The sequence below is a fragment of the Chaetodon trifascialis genome, chromosome 21, assembly GCF_039877785.1.
Source record: "Chaetodon trifascialis isolate fChaTrf1 chromosome 21, fChaTrf1.hap1, whole genome shotgun sequence".
Taxonomy (NCBI): Eukaryota; Metazoa; Chordata; class Actinopteri; order Chaetodontiformes; family Chaetodontidae; genus Chaetodon; species Chaetodon trifascialis.
Genome location: NC_092076.1, coordinates 15,299,060 through 15,320,949, shown reverse-complemented (window position 1 = coordinate 15,320,949; position 21,890 = coordinate 15,299,060). Strand labels below are relative to the sequence as shown.

The window sequence follows — 21,890 nt, the reverse complement described above, 5'->3', positions numbered from 1 at the left end:
ACAAGGTTCATTTATTGATCATTGGACAGCACAGGGCTGAACCATGACATGCTAGCTGTAGCCTTTATGACAATTACAGTTAGTCATTTGGCAGACACTTTTATCCAAAGCGACGTACATATGAATTCACACACCAGTGGCACAGCATCTGGGGGGGGGGTTCAGTATCTTGTCCAGGGATACTTCGGCATGTGGACTGCTGAGGCCAGGGATCAAACCACCGGCCTCCTGATCGCTGGACGACCGCTCTACCTCCTGAGCTACAGCGGCCCCTAAAAACTAATATTATATGCATGGATGAACAAATAATAAGTGACCATCACCACCAACATGGATTGTCATGACTGTCAGACTGTGCTCAAAGGCAGTCAAAGTTTTATTTTTTTAACATTATGCATGTTATATTGTTATGTTGCAAATCCGGAAAAAGTGACTAAATGCTTCTCATTCAAATATTTGTACATAGGTTCTTTGCATCTGTAGCATAAAGAGACTAAAACCTTCCTTTACCTTATTGTTAAAACACTAAAACTGAATTATTATTATTATTATTATTATTATTTTATTATAGTAGTTAGTTTCAGTTTACGACAGTGTTTTTCGCTGCTTATTTTCATTTTTCTTTACAATAATAACCTTGATTCACCACACGCCCACATCAGGACCAACCAGCCCAGCGACGTGGACCAGCCCATACTGGAGAAAACATAGCACCACAGCATTAACAAACACCATGAAACCAGAGGCCACACACTTATTAGAGCTGTACTTCAGATCCCTGCAGATTTTGAAAGCGTGAATACATTTCAGGACACTCTCTCATGTTCCGCCGTGTGCTCGCTGGCAGCAGAAACAGCAGAGCGGTTCTGCACAGGACCAGCAGCAGAACTTATGTAATATTAAACCCACAATTATGAATTGTTTAACTCAGGACAGTAGCTCTCTGAATCTGCACTTTCCATTGATTTGCAGTTTCAGCCCCTGTGAATATGGCTTAGAGAAGCAGTCTGTTCATTATCATTTGACTTCATTGCCACTAAGTTGCTAATGGTGGAAAACTTGCAGTGAAACTGTGGCAAACAACTTGGAAGCAGCTAAAAAGTGTAATTAAGGTGATATTTAAAGCATCTGAAGAACCAGAGCTTCATAAACAGCCATAAAAAGGAAGTAGTGTGCGATGGCACTTAAACGGGCCTGTGGTCCTGAGAAATTCATCCAGAACTGAGGGCTCATTAAATCGCTTACCTAAGTCGAGGAGCTGCACTCTAACTATTAGTCAGCACTGTGAGTGATTTTATTGCTTTTTTATATAATTAAAATAATGGCAAGACGTTAAAAAAAAGGCCTAAAAAGGGATTAAAGAAAAATTTAGATGGAATAACATCCAAACTCCCTGCAGCTTTTTATTCATATGCATGCTTCACTTCACTTAAGTCAGCTCTTGTGTGGTGCCTCAGAGTCATTCCTTTATCAAAAGCCTCAAATATAAAAAAAGAACATTGTGTCAGTTGTTCTGCTTTGAAGTGGAAATGGATCTGGCTTTTTCTAACCATATCTGATGTGTGACATGGAAGAACGTGGAGAGTCACCTGTTTGGACAACAGCTCTTTGCACAGTGTGTAGAGGGTGATGAACTTCCTGGCGAGGACCCGAGCGTTCAGAAAGCCCTCGGCCACCAGCATGATTTCACAGATGAGCTCGAAGTCTGGCACCACCATGGCGCAGGGTCTGCGGAGAGGCGGGCAGAAGGCATTACAACGGTTGTAGCTCATACAGTGCACACCATTCACTAAATGTGGACATTTGAGCACGCGTTGAGGACGGACGCACTGGAAAAACAGCAGAGCACTGTAAGCTTCGAGTCACAATCCATCACGATCAAACAAGCTTCGCTAATTTGCTCCGCTTTCCTCCCCAAATGTTTTCAGCTCTCTTCCCTTCAGGGAGTGACTGCTCACCAAACATGCTCTCTCTCTCTCTCTCTCTCTCTCTCTCTCTCTCTCTCTCTCTCTCTCTCTGTCTCCTACACACTTTGCTTGCTGCATGCACCTGCAGCTTTGTGGAACTTGCGTCAGGGGGGATTGAAAGTGAACACTGTGGCACTGACAGTCAGTCGCTTCTCTTTGATCTATTGGCTTGGGTTGCACCTCATTTGTGTGCTATTTTGGACAAAAGCATCAGAGGATTAATGCAAATTGAATGTAAATGTAATCAGGGATGTATATGAGGATGTTCTTCTGGTATTCTATATGCAGTCCAACAGACTTTATTCGAGAGATGTGCTGCGCAGTACCGTAAACTGCACTGTTGTTCTCAAAAACAGGTATAGTTTGAGAATAATATGAAGTTTAGTTCTAGGAGAATTGTGTTTGGGTTGCTGGAAATGATTTATGGCAATCCACAAATGTAAAAGAGCTGGTTCACTCAAATTACATCACTCTGTATGCAATGAAGGAGAACAGAATTTTTTTGTTTATGGTGCTCACAGATATGAAATAGACATGATGTGACCCTTTAAGAGACATTTTCATCCATCCATCCATTTTCTATACCTGACCATCCCTTTTCGGGGTTGCGGGGGGGCTGGAGCCTATCCCAGCTGTCAACGGCCGAGAGGTGGGGTACACCCTGGACCTGTCGCCAGCCGATCGCAGGGCAACATATACAAACAAACAACCATTCACGCTCACCAATTGACCTAATGAGCATGTTTTTGGTCTGTGGGAGGAAGCTGGAGTACTCAGGGAGAACCCACGCATGCACGGGAAGAACATGCAAACTTCACACAGAAAGGCCCGACCCGGGGATTGAACCGGCGACCCTCTAGCTGTGAGGCACGCGCACTACCTGCTGCGCCACCGTGCCGCCCAATTTGACATTTTTGAACAGAAAAAAATGTATTTTAAAACTGAATTTTATCCAACAATATTGCCACGTTCCCATGTGACGATGAGCGCAATTTTATGTCCATCCACCACCTATTTCTCGATCCTCTTATCCTGTTAAGGGTCACAGTGATTTGTAGCCAATGGGCAAGTGGCAGGGCGTACCACATGTTTATCACAAAAGGTGTTTTTTAGTAATTTTTTTCTTATTATCATAATTCCCAAAGTTAGTAAACTTCAATTGATGAACTAAACATAAAACCAGCTGAAAAAAAAAAGTAAAAATAAAACTTGGTATATTGAATTAGAGATGTGCATGTGTGTGTATGATGGTCCCTTGGCCGACCTGAACAGAGCCTTGAGGTTCTCAGGAAGCTCAGTCCTGCCGGCGTATCCTGGATTCATCGTGATGAAGATGCCAACAGATGGGCAGAGATTCACCTCCTCTCCCATGAAGTTAAACCTCTGCTTCTTATCTCGAATGGCGTCCTGGATGCTTTTGACCTGCACATAGAGAGGACTTAATTGTCATTGTTAGCGCTGGGTACCTTGATTAATGTCCATACCAGTGTCTAATTCAACCGTTTGAATGAAACAGATAAGTAAGAGCCTACAGCCACGCTCACACGGCATTGCTTTGAGCGAAATGCTTAGCATCTTTATGCTAAGCAGGCACTTGTTTTCATATTTTCCATGTCTAACATCTTAGCTTAGCATGTTAGCATGCTGACATTTGCTAATTAGAACTAAACACAGCAATACCAACACCTGAGGTTGATGGAGAATGTAATTAGTTTTACAGGACAAAGGTACTGCAGGAAAAGTTAAGAGCACTGCACCAAATTAGCACTGCATCTACCTCACCCACAATGCAACACAACAGCCGACAGTTCGGTTGCTGGTGTGGAATGATTATAGTGGCTAAGGTAGCCTCAAGGTAAAGGTTTTGCACAACTTTTTTCACATATGCATAAATACTCCCCAACAACCGGAAAAATTGGTGCACCTTCCCTTTAAGGGACCACAAAAGTTCATCCTGGGGGGGAACTTGTCCGTGTTTAAAAGATTTTATGAAAATCTAACAAGAATATGCTGACATATTTCACAGGACAAGTGAAAGGTTTGACATTCTGGTGGCACTAGAGAAAGAGTCAGGGGATCACCAAAGTCAGCAGCAATCATCCTGTGAGGACCATGAATGTCTGTAGAAAATGCTGCATCAATCCATCTAATAGTTGTTTAGATGTTTCAATCCGGACCAAATGGTACGAACCATCCTACCAATGTGCCATTACAACAGCTTCACCACTAGCTAGGTAGGTTTTGGAGAATGGAAAGTGCCGTATTGGCACCAAAAAGTTTCAAACCATACCCAGTCACTGCTAATTAACACTCCCAAAAGACACTTCCAGGCAGCCAACCCCTCAGATGGGATGTAACCACAGAAAGTTTGGCAGCACTCATTAGCATATAATTAATATTAATTAATATTACAAAGCACATACCAGAGTCAATTTGTAACAGCCTGTCAAACTGTTATTCGATGAGCACCTTTTTTTCAGGGACAAAATTTCATCAATAATATGAGCATGTTATCAGCCAGGGTTTACTGGATGGATGAACTGCCAAGGCTCCGTTTGTCTACAGTATGATTGAATGAGATATCAGAAATGAACTTTGTGTGTGGGTGTGTGTGTGCGCGCCTTGGCATAAAACTCCGAATCCCAGCCTGTAAGAGGCTTTATGAATTTAACATGCGTGTGGTAAAAGAGCGTAGCGAGTCGACAGCTGGAAAGAGGAGGAACATCTCTTCATGGATGAGTACTCGGCTACAGATCACTCAGTCATACTAACACAACAGGGAGAGGAGGGGGAAAAAATGCAAAAACAAACAGTGCAGCTGCAGAAAAAAGAAAAGTTTTCATGAGAACATCAGTGGGGCTTGATTTTTATGTGAGATGACAGCAGCCCACCACTGCTGCCCTACAGGGAGGCGGAGGGAAGGAAAACACCGAAAACACATTTTTAAAAAGTTTGCCGCTCTGAAAGGTGTGATCCAGCGGGGTCCGGCTCCACTCTTTCATGTCTCTTTGAATGTACAGACCAGAATATCTCTGTGTTCACCATCCAGGCCCGTGTCGGCAGCGGCACAGGCCGAACTTCACCGATTTATCTCCATGTTGTTACGTCTGGCGGCCTTCTGTTTGCCTCTGCTTTACTTAACGTAGCACTGGTCCCGCCAGCTGTGTTAGCAGACCTAACCGGCAGCCGAGTATGTCGCCGTGCAACGTCAGCGCCTCCCTCTTTAAGAGGATGGATTAGGTGTGTGTGCTATGGTGAGAGATGGCTCGGCGGTGGCTGCGCTGAAGCAGGCTCGGTGCAGGCTGCCAGCTGTCACAGCAGGAGTTTGACGCTCCTCTGTTCTCAAGGTCTACTTCTCCACGTATGAGCCACCGTGATTTATTATTCATCACGCCACACAACACCTATTCATTCTTCTGGAACTTAAAAATTCTCTAAGTGCTGTAGACTCGTGCAGTTTATGGGAGAAGACTGCTTGACTTTCATTGCTGCTTAAAAAAGGCGGGAGGAAGGGCAGAGAAGTGAGTGTTAAGTCTCGCGGTGAATAATGATGCTTTGAAGAGCTCCATCTCCATTATCATCATGATCATGATCAGCGTCCTTATCCACTGTATATATTTTGCTGTGACAGTGTTGCACATGCATAAAGACAGTGTCTGGGGCGATAGCATGCAGGATGTGAATACACCAGAGGGGCTAGAGGAACCGCAGAGAGACGCTCCGTTTGATCTGGGATAACAGAATGCAAGGCAGCAGAAAAGCCAGCATCAGCTGAAACACGCAGAATGCAGCTGATTTCTCAGAAGGCTCCCGTAATCAAAGGGCTAACCACGGTACGTCGCCAGAGTATACACCACTCAGTGCGTGGAGAGTGGAAAGGCTTTTTTTAACTTAATGTCACTACTCACAAACTGGAGACGGAGGAGGAGGACGAAGGCAAAGAGACATCCAGCTGAGCCAGAGAGCTCAGGTCATACTGAGCTAATGATTCAACTTACAATAACAAGACTTCGTCCTGCATTGATTGACTTCTTTGCCACTTGTGGGCAGCACAACAAGCTGGAAATACATCGACATAAAATATAGATCACCTTAAAAAGTTGATATGACTAAGGCGATAGCAAACAGCTGCCACGTACACATCCTGCAAACGCAGAGCAGTTTTCATCTGATGAATTCAAGTCCAATATTCGCTCTGCTGTTATCTCCGCTTTGGTCTCCACCAACTCCTCAGAAAAACGTCTTTTTGGCTTCTAAATGCTCCACCGCGATCACGCTGGTCGCTGATTTTATCCGACAATACGACGTGGTGCCTGGCAGGTAGTGAGATATCTGCCACAGCCCCAAAACAACGGCGGGCGAGGCTGAGTCTCACCGCCTGAGGAAACAAGCTGCTCTGTCGTCCGGTGGTCTGGCGGCAGATACTTGTGTATCGCTTGTCAGACGGCAGCAGGCTGAACAGGCTGTGGCTGGGTATTATCTTTCAGTGTGCTTTGGCGTCTCTGCAGGCACCTCACTGATATCATAGATGGTCTGTAAATGGGTATCGATGATGTTGTGGACAGTTTTAATCACCCGCTGCAGAGCCCTCCTGTCCTGGGCCGTGAACATCCCATGCCAATTTGTTCTGTTTCCGCCAGGATGCCTTCTATTACTCCTCTATAAAAACATGACTTTGGAACAGGAATCTTTCCTGCTCAAGATTCCTTAAGAAATGCAGTTGTTTGTGAACTTTTGTTACCAGGGTGGAGACGTGTCCCAGGAACCTAAAACTGTGTGTGTCTCTGGATCCTTCTTTCTAAAATAAACAATAAGCTGCTTGGGTGAGAAAGATGCTCACGGCGTTTATCAAAAAATAAAAAGCAAAAAAGAGGAACACTTTCTTTGCTAGTCCGGATAGTCTGTCAACGGCCTTAATATTACACTACATTTCACTAAATTTGCTTTCCTCTTGCCTAATTAGTATGATTGAGACTGTCGGGGCCACTGAGTCGGCTCGGCACATAATATCTGATAAGTGCTGACAGAAAAATGAAATTTCGGCTCATCATACTAGACTGAAGCTTCTTTTTCTTCAGCCATAGCTTTGTGAGCTTACATTTGTTATAACATGTGAACTGTTTCTGTTTAGAGTTACATCATCCAAGACTTGACAAAACCCATGTTTTTAGCTTTGCTTAAACTACAAATGAAATAGATGCCTGGAGGCACGAATGCTTGTTTCTTTGTATTCACTTGTATTCAGCCACAACACATAAGAGGCAGGGGGGCATCTTAAGGGGGGGTGAGGGTGGGTGTGATCCCCATTGTTAGCAGAAAAGATCAAAATGCATCCCCCTGGTTAACCTGCCTCCCCTCTCTTCATCCAGCGGTAGCACTGGAGTGAGTGAAGGAGCAGAGGGGTGTGTTTAGCTGAAAATGCTGTCCTGCCTGACTCACTGATCCTCCATCTGACTGAGGTTTGTGCAAGTTAGACTCCACGACCCCGACCATGACTCTGAGATATCAGCAGCCCGACTGTGCTGCGTATTGATAAATCCATGGCACTGTCCGTGGTGCTGAAGCAGCAGATGGATTTGTAATTGTGCCTTTTTCTCTCAGTCCCGTCTCTCAGTTTCATCTTGAATCTGTGATATTCTCTAAACTATATACTCAATTCTATACTATATTGTAGCCTCTAAGCTCTACAGAGGAGTGTGACCTGCATGATCAAAGTGTCAAGTAGCGTGTGCTGTACGGTGGAAAAAGAAAAAATAGGCCTACTTTTGGACAAGCAGCTAGGTTAAAGGCTCCAATTGGACTATTTGGTATCAACTAAATCTGGGAACGCTGGAAAGAAACGTTTTTGACTCAGGAGAGATGAGTATTTTCCAAATTACAAACACAAATAACTTGTTAGTTGTACCCACAAACCAAGGATGGAACACTGAGCAAATACTACTTCACCCAAAGTATTCTAGCACATCCCCTGAGAGCTTGAAGTTTGTCCATTTTGACTTGCTGTTATTAGCGCTGAAAGATGCGAGCGTCGTGACCGTCTCCGCAGGCGAGCGAAGGAGGCGGTTTTCCATCCTCAACTCTCAAATCAGATCGAGAAGGCTCCAATTATGAAGACGCTCGGCGGTGCAAAGGTGCCAGCCTTGGTGGATTAGTCTTATAGCTGAAGCAATTTTCGCTTGCAATCGGTGATGAAGAGGCTATTTGCTTCTGCTTTGCTGTTTTTGAGGGCTTATTTTCACCACGGCTTGATTTGGATAAGACCACTTGACTAATAAGATGAGAACTGGCACATTTAGCTCTACCCGCCTGAGGTGAAAAATATTCACTCTCCTCTCAGTGAAGTTTTGGCCTGAATGGGATTCTGGGAGCACCTGAGGCAGAGGAACTGGACCGGCTCTTACCTGTACAGCCACCACAGACAGCACCTCCACCGAGATCCTGTTAAATTCATCAAAGCAGCCCCATGCCCCCGTCTGAGCCAGGCCTTTGTAGATGTTCCCACAGGACTGGTGGACAGAGAGCGAGAGACAGATATTCAGAGAGACGCAGCGAGACAGAAAGTCGGCCGGGCGAGCTCACAGGTGGAGAGCCTGTCTAACTCACCGACAGGGCATGTGGCGAGGCGGACGCAGATGCATCGCCAATTAGACAGAAGATATATGGTAAAAGCACTCATCGCAGTTAACTCAGAGCGGCACCGCAGCAGGATGAGAGTAGGCGAATAATAACAGGATGATACATAAACAAGGCCTCACACCAATAAAACAAGGCGTTGATGGCAAAAAAGAGAGCGGCTAAAATGTCTACCGCCCACATTTTAGTTCTCCCAACACACAAGCAGAGCAGGTGAACAGCCCTCCGGAGAGCAGCTGGACCTGGATGAAGCAGGCAGCTGACTTTCTCTCCAATTACAGGGCCGAGGAAACCTTCTCTGACGCAAACCGGAGCTGACTGGAGGATTGATTCAACTTGTGTGTGTGTGTGTGTGTGTGTGTGTGTGTGTGTGTGTGTGTGCATGACTGGATATGAGTAACAGTGCGGGGCTCTGAAGCCAGCTTCCAGTGCCTGTGTTCCTCCTGGAGTATATTAGCACTTCTCTCTGACACCTTGCTGCGGTGTGTATAGCCGGGGGTGCTATACGCCTCTATACTGTAATGATGCCCCTGTGAAGCCGGATCACAAGATTATGTTTATGTCTCCCCTGAGCACTCAATATGCATAAAAATGTGTGTGTAAGAGTATACAAGAGTGCACAATAAAGCGAGGTGGAGGCTGGGTGCAGAGAGGGCATTCTGACGAGGTTTAGCAAAGAAATAACAAGTTTAACTGATCAGTTCGACTTTCATGGGGGAAGAAGGCAAAGAGGAGATGAAAAGGAAAAAAGATGAAAAGGGTACAAAGGTGAGCTGATGACTTTAATGACAAATGCATACCATACTGCTGACAAAGGCACAGATGAAAAGAAACATGCATAATGCGGGCTGTTCTGAATGCACATTAGCTTGTGCGCACAGGCTCAGACGCACATGCACGTGATTGCTCACCTTGTAGTCCATCTGCTCAGAGCAGTTAAACACATAGACCATGATGCCCAGGGCTCTGCCCAGGTCTTTGGTAGTCTCAGTCTTCCCCGTGCCTGCGGGCCCCGCCGGAGCTCCACTCATGGTCAGGTGGAGGGACTGGGTCAGGGTGATGTAGCATCTAAATATAGTTAAGATACACACATACTTCAGTGATGAGGACCGCAGTCTGACAGCTAGTAAGCAAAAAAAACCTGCTTTTGACTGATTCGACTGACTGCTCTTCCATTTCTAAACATCAGGACAAGGCCGCTTTCTTCCATTCGCTCAGACAGAGGAGCTTGACTGCACACGCTGGCACATTTTTATGTATGGCAACATGCTAGCTGAGGGTCAGCATCGCCTGATCCTCCGTCATGTTAACCGCAGAGCTTTGGAAGTGTTGATAAGTGTGCTCTTGAACTTTGGACTGAGGGGAATTAGCTTTGCTCTCAGTCTTGATGCTAAGCTAGCTCTATATGTAACATACAGGCATAATGGTGACACTGATAAAAAAAAATACTATGATAGTAGTTAAACTATTGCTTCAAAGACAGAATAAGGGAGCAGAATTCCCGTTTGCCAAATTCTGTTTTTCAGCTCAAATTTCTTAATGCATCAAGTTTAACCAATCAGCATTTACGGCACACTCCATACTCCATCCAAAGATGCTTCTCTGAGCCGTGCCTGCGTCCAGCTGCGTGGCAAAATGTTTTTCCGAATAAGTGTTAATGGAGTGGAACGCAAAATCTGCACACAAAACCTCCACAGATGGTTCAGCAGACAATCAGAGTGCGGAGTGGCATTCAACAGGTGGAGAACTGAGTGCTGAAGATCACCGTAACATTACGACTGGTCTCCTGTGCCTTAAACCACTGAAACAGCATGCTGGGATGGCTGCACAGATTGCACTGCAGTAACTGAGATAATACGCCGACAAACATCTCTGATTGGTTGACGCTTCAAAGAGGAATCAACGACAGTACTACCGCATAATCTAAAAAAATACCTGAGTAAATACCAATTCTGATTAATCACCTGCACTTCTGTGTTCAAATTAAACATTTCTTTTTAGAAAATACCAGCTTTCCAAACTAAGCAGTGACATATCCCAAGAAAGGAGTCATTTTAATATCAAGGGAAATGTTCAGTGCTGGCTGGGAATGGCTCCAGCAGGCACAAAGCTCTCCATCAAGATGCCCCTTTAAATTATCCACACTGACTTTTAATAAATGCACTCCAGGAAAATATTCCATTTCGACGGCAGCGTTACAAAAACTGCACACAGCAGTCAACGGCAGGATTGACGAACCCCGCGCCGGCACAGTCGTGTAACCGGCACTGACAACAACTCGGCGTCGGCTCAGCCGTCGTCGTACATAACCTCATTATATGATAATATAATCTGCTCCTGTGCTTTGATTATCACAAAGGCTGATTAGCAACACCCGTGATTGCTTCTCCTGCAGAACCTGTCAGGACTAACAAACAGTCTGCCCGTCCAGTATCAATAAAAAGCAGCAGCATCACGGACGTGAACTGATGGAGACAATCAGGACTTTATTGATCAGGGCCATAAACACAATGGTTTGCCTTGAATATCAATACAAGCAATGATTTTAATGAGCTGCTGGTTAATAGATGATGTATGGAAGGGGGGAATATTGGAAAGCATAACGAGAGACAGAAGCTCAGAGAAGACAAATGATCCCATCTGTATACAGTGTATCATCCGGATACCAGTGCCAACAGGCTTTATGGCTCTCCTCTGAAATATGGCCAAAAATCTCACAATCAGTCGTCTAGGGGGCCGGATAAGGATGTCCTGCACAGAATATCTAAAAACCAGGTACAAGGCAAAAGTGGGAGGCTGAACTGGGCAGCTGTGACAAGGTGACTTGTTTTATTACAGTGTTTTTAAAAGAAACAGCTATATATCAGTCTGTCCGTCTGACTCACTCTCCCTCCATTCCTGTCTCTGTTTGTCCGTGTGTGTGCGTGCGTGCGTGTGTGTGTGCGCGGACTGGGTAAAACATTCCGAACATTTTGCATAATGGTGCAGCTTTGGAGATCCTGCAGTAAAGTATTGAGCGAATGCTAACATTGTGCCCATAACAGTCCTGTTGTTATAGATTAGCGAGGCTGATTCCTTTAGCCTAATTATTCTGCTGCAGAAGGTAAACAGAGCAGACTGACTACAGTCAGCTTGTTGGAAGCACGCACACGCACACACACACACACACACACACACACACACACACACACACACACACACACACACACACACACACACACACACACACACACACACACACACAGAGGCCTGGATTCATTAGAAACAGTAGCACAACAGCTGCACATGTATGGCTAGAACTGCTGTCATTAAGCTGCTTTGCTTATAAATGGTGAGTTCACCTAAATTACTAGAAAAGAACTGAGGTTCAGCATGTGTGAGAAAAAAATTTGAACTCAAGGTCCTACTGGTTTTTTGCAAAGCTTTTAAAGGCTGGTCTTCATCAGCAAATAGATGAAGACAACCCCATATACAGCTACTTGTTACATGAATGTCATCCCACACTTCTGATTTCCTGCTACAAGAGTCAGCTCTTTTAGCTCAAAACATTTCTCTTTACTGCTGCTTGTTAAGTTAAATTTGGGGCGATTCATTCATATCCTGCGCTGCTCTGTAACTGTGATGTAATTTATATTCTCCATGTTTTATTATTTCAGCTTATTCTCATCTTGCATTCCACTTTATTCTATTTAAATCATCTTAATGTGTTCTCACATTGCCTCGTCCTCTTAGATCTTGCCTTAATGCCTTTTCATCTCTTACATAACGCACTTTGAATTGCCATCACCAAAAGGTTCTGTTCAAGTAAACTAAGTAAACTTGCTTTGTGGTAAACAAGAAAACTTGAACTGACCATTTAACATCCTACAGGATCCATGTGACATACGTTGACACCCTGCTTTCACCTGACAGCATCAAGATGTGTTCTTTTCTTGCCGGCTGCGTTGCAAGGAAAGTTTTTTAAGATCATCATGAAGCAAACATGCTTTTAGGTGTTTTCTCAAGTTGCGGATTAAAGGATTTGACACCCAGCCCCTTGGTCCACGGTCCATTGTTGAAATGAAAGCCGGTGGCAAACTGTGTGAGTCGCAGCGAGCCGCGGCGAGGGCATGCACCATATGGTGAAGTCTTGCTACACGGCCGCTGATCCGCCCATCAAAGCCCATTGTTTCTGTTTGTTCAGGCTTCAAAGGGAATACTGGTCAGTCTGGAAAACCACACAGTCAAACGCCGCAGTTTGCCAGAGGGCTCTGGGAGGCAGGTATTCATCTCTGTGTAGTTCAAACTTTATCGGGAACCCTGCAGAAACATGTGCATGTGGACAAACAGGCTGCTGGCAGCTCGCCTGAGCTGAGTTGTTCTAAAAGGTTTCGCTTGAGGTGGGTGTACATAATGATTCAAATGAAGATCTTTGAATGCGTCAGATAGTTATTATTAGATAAGGAGCTGGTATCTTTCAGTCAGTTCAGTTACAAGGGAAAAAAAGAGCCGTTTTCATGAACACAAATGGATTTCTGAAAATGCACTTATAATGGACTGTAATGGCACACTCGATAAACCTGCACAGGGCAACAGCTCAGATATTCTTGCTTTTTGCTGAAGGGGTGAAGAGCTTGGCAGCCTCTGGCCAACTGACCGTTCACTTAACCCTTTCCCTTTCAAATCGTAGCTGAGCAGAACTAGGCACAGCAGGCCTGTCAGGTTTTGGACTTCTCCTCATGCTGAAGCCGTGTGCACGGGACTGTAGTCAGAGAGGTACTCAGAATTTAATGAGTTTGGAGGATGGGGTCTTTTTTTAGCCTTTCCAAAACCAAAAACACAAGAGCAAAAGTCTAAGGATGGATGCAGCTGTGTTTATCTGCTCCAACAGAACATGAAATCATTAGCATGTCAGGTTTATTAGCTGACCTAGCCTTAATTCCAACACAAGAACAAGAACATATAGCTTTCAGTTGTTAGGTACAATATCATGTCAGGCTAGACCACCTGCTCATTACGAGCATTAACCATTTACGCACACTCACACACTGATGACACAACATCGGGAGGTTCAGTATCTCACCCAAGGATACTTCAACATGTAGACCGACTGAACCACCGACCTTTTGATAAGCGGACAGTCGCTCTCGCTCCTGAGCCATTTAGTGCATATTTAAGGCCACATTTAGCAGAGGTTTCAAAATGAGTCATCTGAAAACATTAAAGAGACATCCCTGTTTTCAACCAACTCCTTCAGGTGAGAAAGTCTGCCTGTGCCTGCTGTAATTGAGGGTTGGCAGCTAGAAATGAGAAGCCTGCTTTCGTCTACCTCTGTTTGTAATCAGGACTCCTTGTTTGAATGAGCACTGAGAGTTCTGATTGTAAATCTGCCTCAACTGTGTCACCTGTGTACGACACGTACGAGAATCTAAAGCTACAGCGACAGTCAGCTGGGGGTCAAACGAACTCGCTTCACCTTCCAGTCAGCTGACAGGCAGCCGCCACGTTTCGTCGCCTCTCGGTCTGAACAAAGACGCCGAGAACGACACCTCCATACCTGTCCGTGAGAGGAGTGATGACTAATCGTGGCGTGTTGCCCAGGTACTCGTAGGAGTAGAGAAACTGTGCGTCGCAAATGTTGGCAAAACAGTGCTTCTCCCTCTCATCCCAGCGGTGTCTCAGCTGGGACAGCCACACGAAGGCCTGAGAATTCTCCACCTTGAAAAAGAGAGAGAGAGACAGGGTGGCGAGGCTTGAGGTAAAGCCAGAAATAATCTGTGCTTTTCCACCCTCTAATTATGGTAATGACACACCTTGCTTGAATATCTTGAGTGCATTACTCACTGGTAATAGCCTCTCAAAAAATACAGCAGCTATCACGGTGTCTGCGTGGGGATTTATACAGTACATGTCCTTTGGCCAGATTTACCCGCCGTACCCCTCTCACCTTCTGAGCGATCATCTTGGCGACCACGTCCCTGGCGTGGACGTCGATGGTGCAGATGGTCATGACCTTCTGCCGATCGCCCGGTGTGAGCTGCCCAATCAGCATAGAGATGAGGGTGTTCAGCTGGGACACCTGCTTCCTGTAGTACTCCTTCATGGCGCTGTCGTAACCCTCCTCCAGACGGGCGAACGCCATGCCCACATCAGAGGTCCACCAGATCTGAGTGCAGGTCAGCGCCACCTGGATCAGACGCAATGAAGGAAATGACTGCAGGATGTTGATAAGATGTGTGTAGGTGGGTCCCTGTGTTTGAGACTACTCTGATTCTCTTTATTTGTATCCAACTGAAATGAAAGCATCTAAATATGAAACAAATGTACGAACCGAGCCAGCTAATGAATATGCATATGTCCATATGTCTCATGCATAAAACTGCCAACCCAGAGTTTTCTCTTTGTATCTGTGAGTGGGAAGCTTTGGATTGAGATGCAAAGTTTGATGGCCGTGGCTATTTCTGCTGGCCGGCTGTTATGATCCATGAGCGTAGCATTTCTGATTCTTTCGATGGATTAACATTATTATGGAAAGCATGAATAGCGATTCCATCACGGTGTGTCATTTGCTAGATGGATTACAGTTGTTTTTGATTTCAGGACGTCAAAAGCAAACGCTGAACTGTGACACTGAACCAGCTGATGTTCCTCACAACCTACAAGATGAAATCACTGAGCTGCAAAGCATCGACCTGCTACCGTAGCAGCTCTTCACAAACCTGACTCAGCTCGTCTGAAGACTGGCTGAGCCAAACCTGGAAAACCAGCTCCGAGTATCTTCATCATCATCACGACCGTCTGACACCAGACGCCTCACCAAAGAGAAGCAGCTCCAGCTCTCGAATTAGAGGTTGGTGTGATATATGTGACCCATAATTCAGTGTGACTCTCCAAGGACTTGAATCGTCCCTGGGTAGGAAAAAGGTTCCCCAGCTCTGCTGTAATGCAAACAAGCAGCAGACGGATGTTTCAGCCGTGTCCCTCCACCTTGAATTTGACCTTGATCATCAGTGAACTGTAAAATCACAACAAACTGCAAACTTCACAGCCATCTCCACCTCCAGCTGCTCTGAACTGCTTGTGTACATTTTGTGCTCCTTTGACTTATCTTAAACTTTACCATAACAGCGCTTACCGCCTCCCAATGTACTGAACATTAGATGCATGCTGATGATCGTGTCATAATTCTGTGTGGTAACATTTAGAGGAACAGTAACATTCTTTCGGGTGGAGTCAGCCAAAGTAAATATTTGTAATTCAGATCACTACGCTATCATTCTGAGCTTAGCGATCTCATAGAAATCCCGCCGCTGATCTGCTCCTGTGAGCTCTCCTTCACCGGCAGAGTGCGTCTGGAGGGCAGTACGAGGATCAGTCCAGGAGCTGACTGCGTAATGAGAGCTGCTGCATTTGTAACTCAGGCGCTGAACGCACACAGGCCGAATACACATATTTACACAACTCCCTTTTCTTAGTAAATCTGGTCCTCAGCTACAGCGTTTCTGATACTGTTGATTCATAACTGACTTCAGTAATGATTCATGTTTCTTTTCATAAGTTGCTAATCTGTAGTCAGTGAGAAAATACTCAGATGAATTCCTAAAAGACTGACTTCTGTACTCTGCTGAAAACAGTTACTTTGAGGAGTGAATCAGCACTATTTCTTTTTACCTGCGCTTCATGAAGTAAAGCAGCTTCTTCAAATCGCTGCTCTGTGTGTACCACTTTCAGCCAGACTCAAATCAGTCATGTCAGACGCATATTTTCCCATTCAGAGCATCAAATGCTTAATTACTTACTCCATTATCACGGACACGCACAGATATTTCATCTCGCTCCCTACCACACTGTTTCTCTCTGTTCAAAACAGTCCACAGAAGCTGGCGGCAAGCTGTGCCTGTAAAGCATTAGTGAGTGTGCGCACCGCACTGAAATATCCATGGGAGACACAGAAATGATTATGGTGCCAATCTATCTGATGCTGGATAAGCTGACTAATGGGAAAAAGTCCCAAAGTGAGCAGCGTCAGTTAAATCTATACGTGCATCCCGCAGAGCCTGTTTACCTGAGCCGGATAATCAAACAGCCACTGCTCTCTGGGTTTGTCCTCGTAGGCCATCACCGCCTCAGTCATCTCGTGCCGAACGGTGGAGCGCATGGTGTCCAGAACGCGGTTCAGCCACGCCTCCACCTTCCAAAAAACAACACAAAAACCAGAAGAAACGCATAAAAACATTGCAATGTGCATCACGTGAGCACCGACAGGCTTTCTTATCAATGGACCCTAATGAGGTCATTAATAAGCATTAGAGTGGAAGTGGAGTCAGGCAAATACTATGGGATGTAATGGAAAATTAATGGATTTATAGGCTTTGATATGCAAAACGCCAGGGGCAACGACACACTCCGTTTCATTTATCTCCTTTATTGTGGGGTTGTGATATCTTTATTTGATATGTATTTTCTTGCGCTGCAGAAAAGGGCAGGTGAGTGCCACTGTCAGCAGTGAGTGGAATGGAGATAATAACCGTTTTCAGCATTTCAACCGAGAGAAGTTATGGCGCCACAATTTTAGAGGAATGAATAAAAGATTGCGGGTGTATTTTACCTGTCCAGTGCAGTCACAGGACTGATTAAAGGGGACGTACTCCTCCTCCTTGCTGTACATGCCCAGACTCGTCTTAGAAGGATTCCCCTCTCCATCTGCTTCAAATCGCATCTTGGCCATGTTGTCAAACAGCTTAGACAGATGCTTCTGGACCTGAGCAAACAAGCAGACACATTCGGCTCGGGCTCGCTTCATTCTCCGCTCACAGTCTGACTGGTATTTTTCTTTGCTGCTGCGCTAATAAATAACATTTCATTACTGTTTTTCAGAATCAATCGAGAAGGGCAGGACCCATGTTCTGCAGCACGCCTGCTAACTTCCTCTTAGAGAGATTTAGTGGCAACTTGTGCTTAACTGTGATTTATTTCTCCAAGGTGGAAATGCATAAGACAATGTACTGATGCTGGAGGCTGGGGCGGGCTGCAAAAGTATGAGCGACATTGCCCCTGTGTGGACACTGCAGGTACTACAGAACTCAACAGTACTCAGCAAAAGAGCTAAATGGTGCAAGCGAACGTGGCTTGAGAACACTGTTAAAAAGCAACTTGCTGGAAGAGCAATGCATGGTGCAAAACGTTTTCTCCTGACTTGGTGAAGCGACTGAAGCATAACATTCATTGCTGCCCCTCAGACAAAAGTTAGTAAAGCCACCTGGTGTGGGTTGGTCCCATTAGACAAGATGTCCAGCAGGTCGGCTGAAGAGATAAAGTAAAACCTCGGGAAGGCCAGACGCTTTGTGTCCAGGTATTCTGTCAGAGCTTTTTCACATAGAGACAGCCTGTAGAGAAAAACACAGAGTCAGTGTGTGTGTGTGTGTGTGTGTGTGTGTATGTGTGTGTGTGTGTGTGTGTGTGTGTACAGTATAAAGCCTGTACAAGAACGCCCCTGCTTACAGACACAAGGAGTAAAAACAGAGAGACCTCTCACCTGCTCTGGATGTCCTCCAGTTTGCCAAACAGACCCGGTTTATTGGTGGCCTCCACCACGTTGGGCGTTTGATGCATAGCGTTTGCCAGCTCTTTGAAATCGGCATCAATCCCCTCGAAGCGCCTGGAGTCCTGCGGAGGATTTCACATTTAGGTTCCCGAAAGAGAGAGGGAAGAATCAGAGGTTTAATGGCAAACATCTGGGTTTAAGCACAGCCCGAATATTGCAGGGGCAATTAAAAAGCCGTGTAATCTCAGCTCCTAAACCAGAAGCATGAGCCAATTAATGCATTCTTAATGAATAGCTATTACAGTCATGCTATCTGGGTTCATATGGCAGCAGGGCACAGGTTAAGGCCTGCACACATGCAGCTATAATTAAATGTGTGCACGTATGCGATCCTGCCTATTCAGTGTGTCACCTCAGGCAGCTGTGAGCGGATGTCCTCTGAGCCAATGAAGATGCTTTCCAGGTGGGTCCATGTTCGCTGCACTTCGAACCAGATGGAGATGACAGAGTCGGCCACAGATAGCTTGCTCTGCCACGACGACACTTCATCCAGGAAATGGGCGATGTACTTGGAGGACATAAGGTTCTGCAGCTGCACCTGGTTGTCCTCCAGCGTCTCGATCAGCTCCTCGTCTGCGCACAGCAGAGGCACCTGGGTCCGGTGGTGGGGCTCATACCGGAACTGCATACCTAGACGGGATCAATATAGCCCGTCAATAGGTCATAAAACCGGCATGGCAGGATGAAGAACACTCGCGCTGAGAGAACGCCAGAGTGCTGCCACAGACTGAGAGAGACAACAAAGTGTCTCCTCTCTGTACCTGTCCATGTGGAGTTGAGCTCAGAGAGGACTTTCTCCATTCCCATCTCTTTAACGGCCTTGTCCACGATCCCTCTCACCTCCTCCTCGAAGCAGTGCAGATTCAGCTGCAGCAGGTCAGCCAGAGTGGTGTCCTGCTCATAGAAAACCACATCCCTGCTTCACCGACAATTCACATAATCTACATCACATAATGTGATAGTATATAATTATACTATCACCCTCATTATACTCAAGCTAATGCTATGAAAAGTGAACATACAATGTGTTGTAAAGGAGTATATTGGTGTAGCTTTCACTGTCGTTGCCTGTAGGTTAGCAGGTATAAAACTGGTGACTAAACAGCTCCCTACTGTGGAAAACCTGCAACCTGCTAAGTGTTAATTAGTAAGTTTGCGAGCACATTATATCACTACTTCTACAAGGCCAATTTAGACCCTGTAATACATTTTTGTACAAACTAAACAGCTGGAGCAGAACAAAACAGTCCAAACAAGCCCAGTGAGGATGCAGATAGAAGAATATAAGAAAATAATTGGAGAAAGCTGCCGTATGTGTGTGTGTGTGCCCTGAAATCATTGGCAAGTTACTAACACCAACGCTTATTTCACATATTAAACATTCACCCAAAGCCATGAACAGAACTATGTGCGCACCTGGTCCATGGTGAAGCGAACTCCAGTAGCAGCCATTAGCTGATGCCAGTGTCGGGCTCGTATGGCCGGGTTTTGGAGCTCTGCCACGGCCCTGAGGGAGATGAGGAGGTTCTTTACTCTGCCGTCCAAACCTGTGAAGGCCTCCCACGCTCGAACCTATCAGAGACAAAGGCCAGGGATCAGCGCAAGACCTTTTGAGAGACAAGGGAGCTTTCAGCTGCAGCTCGGGATTTCACTCTTTTAGTTGTATTTATTCCAGCGACGTTGACGTTCATGCATTTCCACACGTGGAGCTTCCAAGTTGAGCTGCAGGGCCTGTCACTCCCAAGCTGCAGTTTAGAGTGAGGACACAGGGAAGTTATGGCAACTACTTGTTTGCCTTCGAGCAAGGCACTTACAGTAACTCCCATTTGACCATTTGCTGATCCACGGCCCCTTTGTTCACTGTTGCCTGACGAGCTTTATGTTCTTGCATGGCACAAATGCAATTTCTAATGACAGCGGGCTAACTCACTACTTAAAATTCGCTAATAACAGTTGCAGGTTACTCATTTGCTCTTGTGTTTTTGGTTTTGAAAAGACTAAAAAACAAAAAAAAGCAGGGCAGGCATGCATCCTCCCACGCTTTTTAACCTCAGCTGTATTAAATGTGCTCCTATCCTTCGCCGTTCTCTTCCCTCACCTCTTTATCCAGCCCCCGTATATCTTTAGAGAATCGCTTGCACTCCAGCTCCATATCCTCCACATGGATCTCCCTCCAGGGAGTCGTCCTCCATGCCGCCATGCTGGATTCCACCATGGTGATCATGTCCCACAGCTCCTTCAGCAGGCCCACCTCGCGCCTGGGGGATGAAGAAGAGCGGACAAAGTGAATTAAACCAGCATGAAAAGTAGAACTCAGATACTGCCGATGAATGTAAAAGAGCACCTCTGCTATAATGGCTCATTAGTTTTCGAATTTGGCAAGGGCTCGCGGTATTTTCTGCTTCCAGCTTTGGGCTTTACCTGCATTGTCGGAGCTGTTTGTACTCAGAGACGGTGACCTCGAACAAGCTGGCAGACTCCACCAGGGAGGCCATCACTGCCTCCCGGTGCTGGATCTGCCGATGGAACGCATCCAACATCTGGTAGGGGCTCTCGCTGTCAAACCTGGACGAATGCATGAGCCCACACAGGCACACATCAACACACACGCACATTTGCACAAGCCCAGTATGAATCAAGTTGTGTTTAGGTAATGAAGGGCTGCAGTTAAGCCAAGCCTGACTTGGCTGCAGCATAACCAGGCCAGAGTCTCCGGCGCTAAATGCACAGTGTGACAATTAACAATGACTTCCATGACATTAATGGGAAAATAATCACCAGGTTATTAAGAGACCAATTACACACATAACTAATCTGACAATTAGACATTATGACGAAGCATCTCTACCTATGAATTAATTATCATTATGTTAAGATTCAATTAGCCTTGTCGGATGTGAGAGCCTCGAGATAACGCTTCTCTAATATCAAGTGAGAAAAGCAGAAAGGTGACATTCTTATCTTTTCAAAGCTACTGGCTGAACTGCGGAAATGAAACAATATAGCGGATTGTGTTGCCTTCAGTGACTGACTCTGTTATGGTAACAATTCATTTTAACCTCCCACAATTAATAATTGCTTATAACACACAATAAGTCGTAGTTATAAGCAGACAGAAGGTCATTTTAAGTGTATGTTTATGTTTGTCAACAACTATAACTCAAGTATTCATAATTGTGTGAAAAGAGATGATGAATGATTGACAGTATTATATCACAGCTGTAATCATATTAAATATTCACTCATTCATTCATCTTCTATACCAACCATCCCTTTCGGGGTTGGGGGGGGGGGGTGTTAGGGGGTTAGGGTCTAACCCCTAACCCAGTCGATCACAGGGCAACATACAAAGACAGACAACCATTCACACTCACACCTAGGGGCAAATTTAGAGTCACCAATTAACCTAATGAGCATGTTTTTGGTCTGTGGGAGGAAGCCGGAGGACCCACGCATGCACATGCAAGCTTCATGCAGAAAGGCCCGACCCGGGGATCAAACCGGCGACCTTCTTGCTGTGAGGCACACACACTACCTGCTGTCCCACCGTGCCGCCCCATATTAAATATGTCGTCAGATTTTTGATAAAATTAAGTATTTATTTATGATATTAATTCATCAGTTTTCTTTTATTTAAAAATCAAGTTCATTACTTTATACATGACAACAGAGCAAACTTCATACACTGATGAAGGCCATAAGAGGTA

At 45.4% G+C, this 21,890-nt stretch overlaps 1 protein-coding gene across 1 annotated transcript in view; it reads right to left on the bottom strand.

Annotated features, from left to right (window-relative positions):
* dnah9 (dynein, axonemal, heavy chain 9) overlaps positions 1-21,890 on the bottom strand; it is a 118,232-nt gene that overhangs the window by 76,995 nt on the left and 19,347 nt on the right. Inside the window, exons 22-36 of the mRNA XM_070990066.1 lie at positions 20,605-20,748; positions 20,282-20,441; positions 19,600-19,755; positions 18,945-19,077; positions 18,536-18,813; positions 18,115-18,245; positions 17,839-17,965; positions 17,188-17,340; positions 16,645-16,770; positions 14,527-14,766; positions 14,137-14,297; positions 9,512-9,668; positions 8,369-8,473; positions 3,232-3,389; positions 1,590-1,728 (exon numbers count right to left, since the gene is read on the bottom strand). Coding sequence (XP_070846167.1) covers positions 1,590-1,728; positions 3,232-3,389; positions 8,369-8,473; positions 9,512-9,668; positions 14,137-14,297; positions 14,527-14,766; positions 16,645-16,770; positions 17,188-17,340; positions 17,839-17,965; positions 18,115-18,245; positions 18,536-18,813; positions 18,945-19,077; positions 19,600-19,755; positions 20,282-20,441; positions 20,605-20,748 — 2,368 coding nt within the window. The remainder of the gene's footprint in view (positions 1-1,589; positions 1,729-3,231; positions 3,390-8,368; positions 8,474-9,511; positions 9,669-14,136; positions 14,298-14,526; positions 14,767-16,644; positions 16,771-17,187; positions 17,341-17,838; positions 17,966-18,114; positions 18,246-18,535; positions 18,814-18,944; positions 19,078-19,599; positions 19,756-20,281; positions 20,442-20,604; positions 20,749-21,890) is intronic.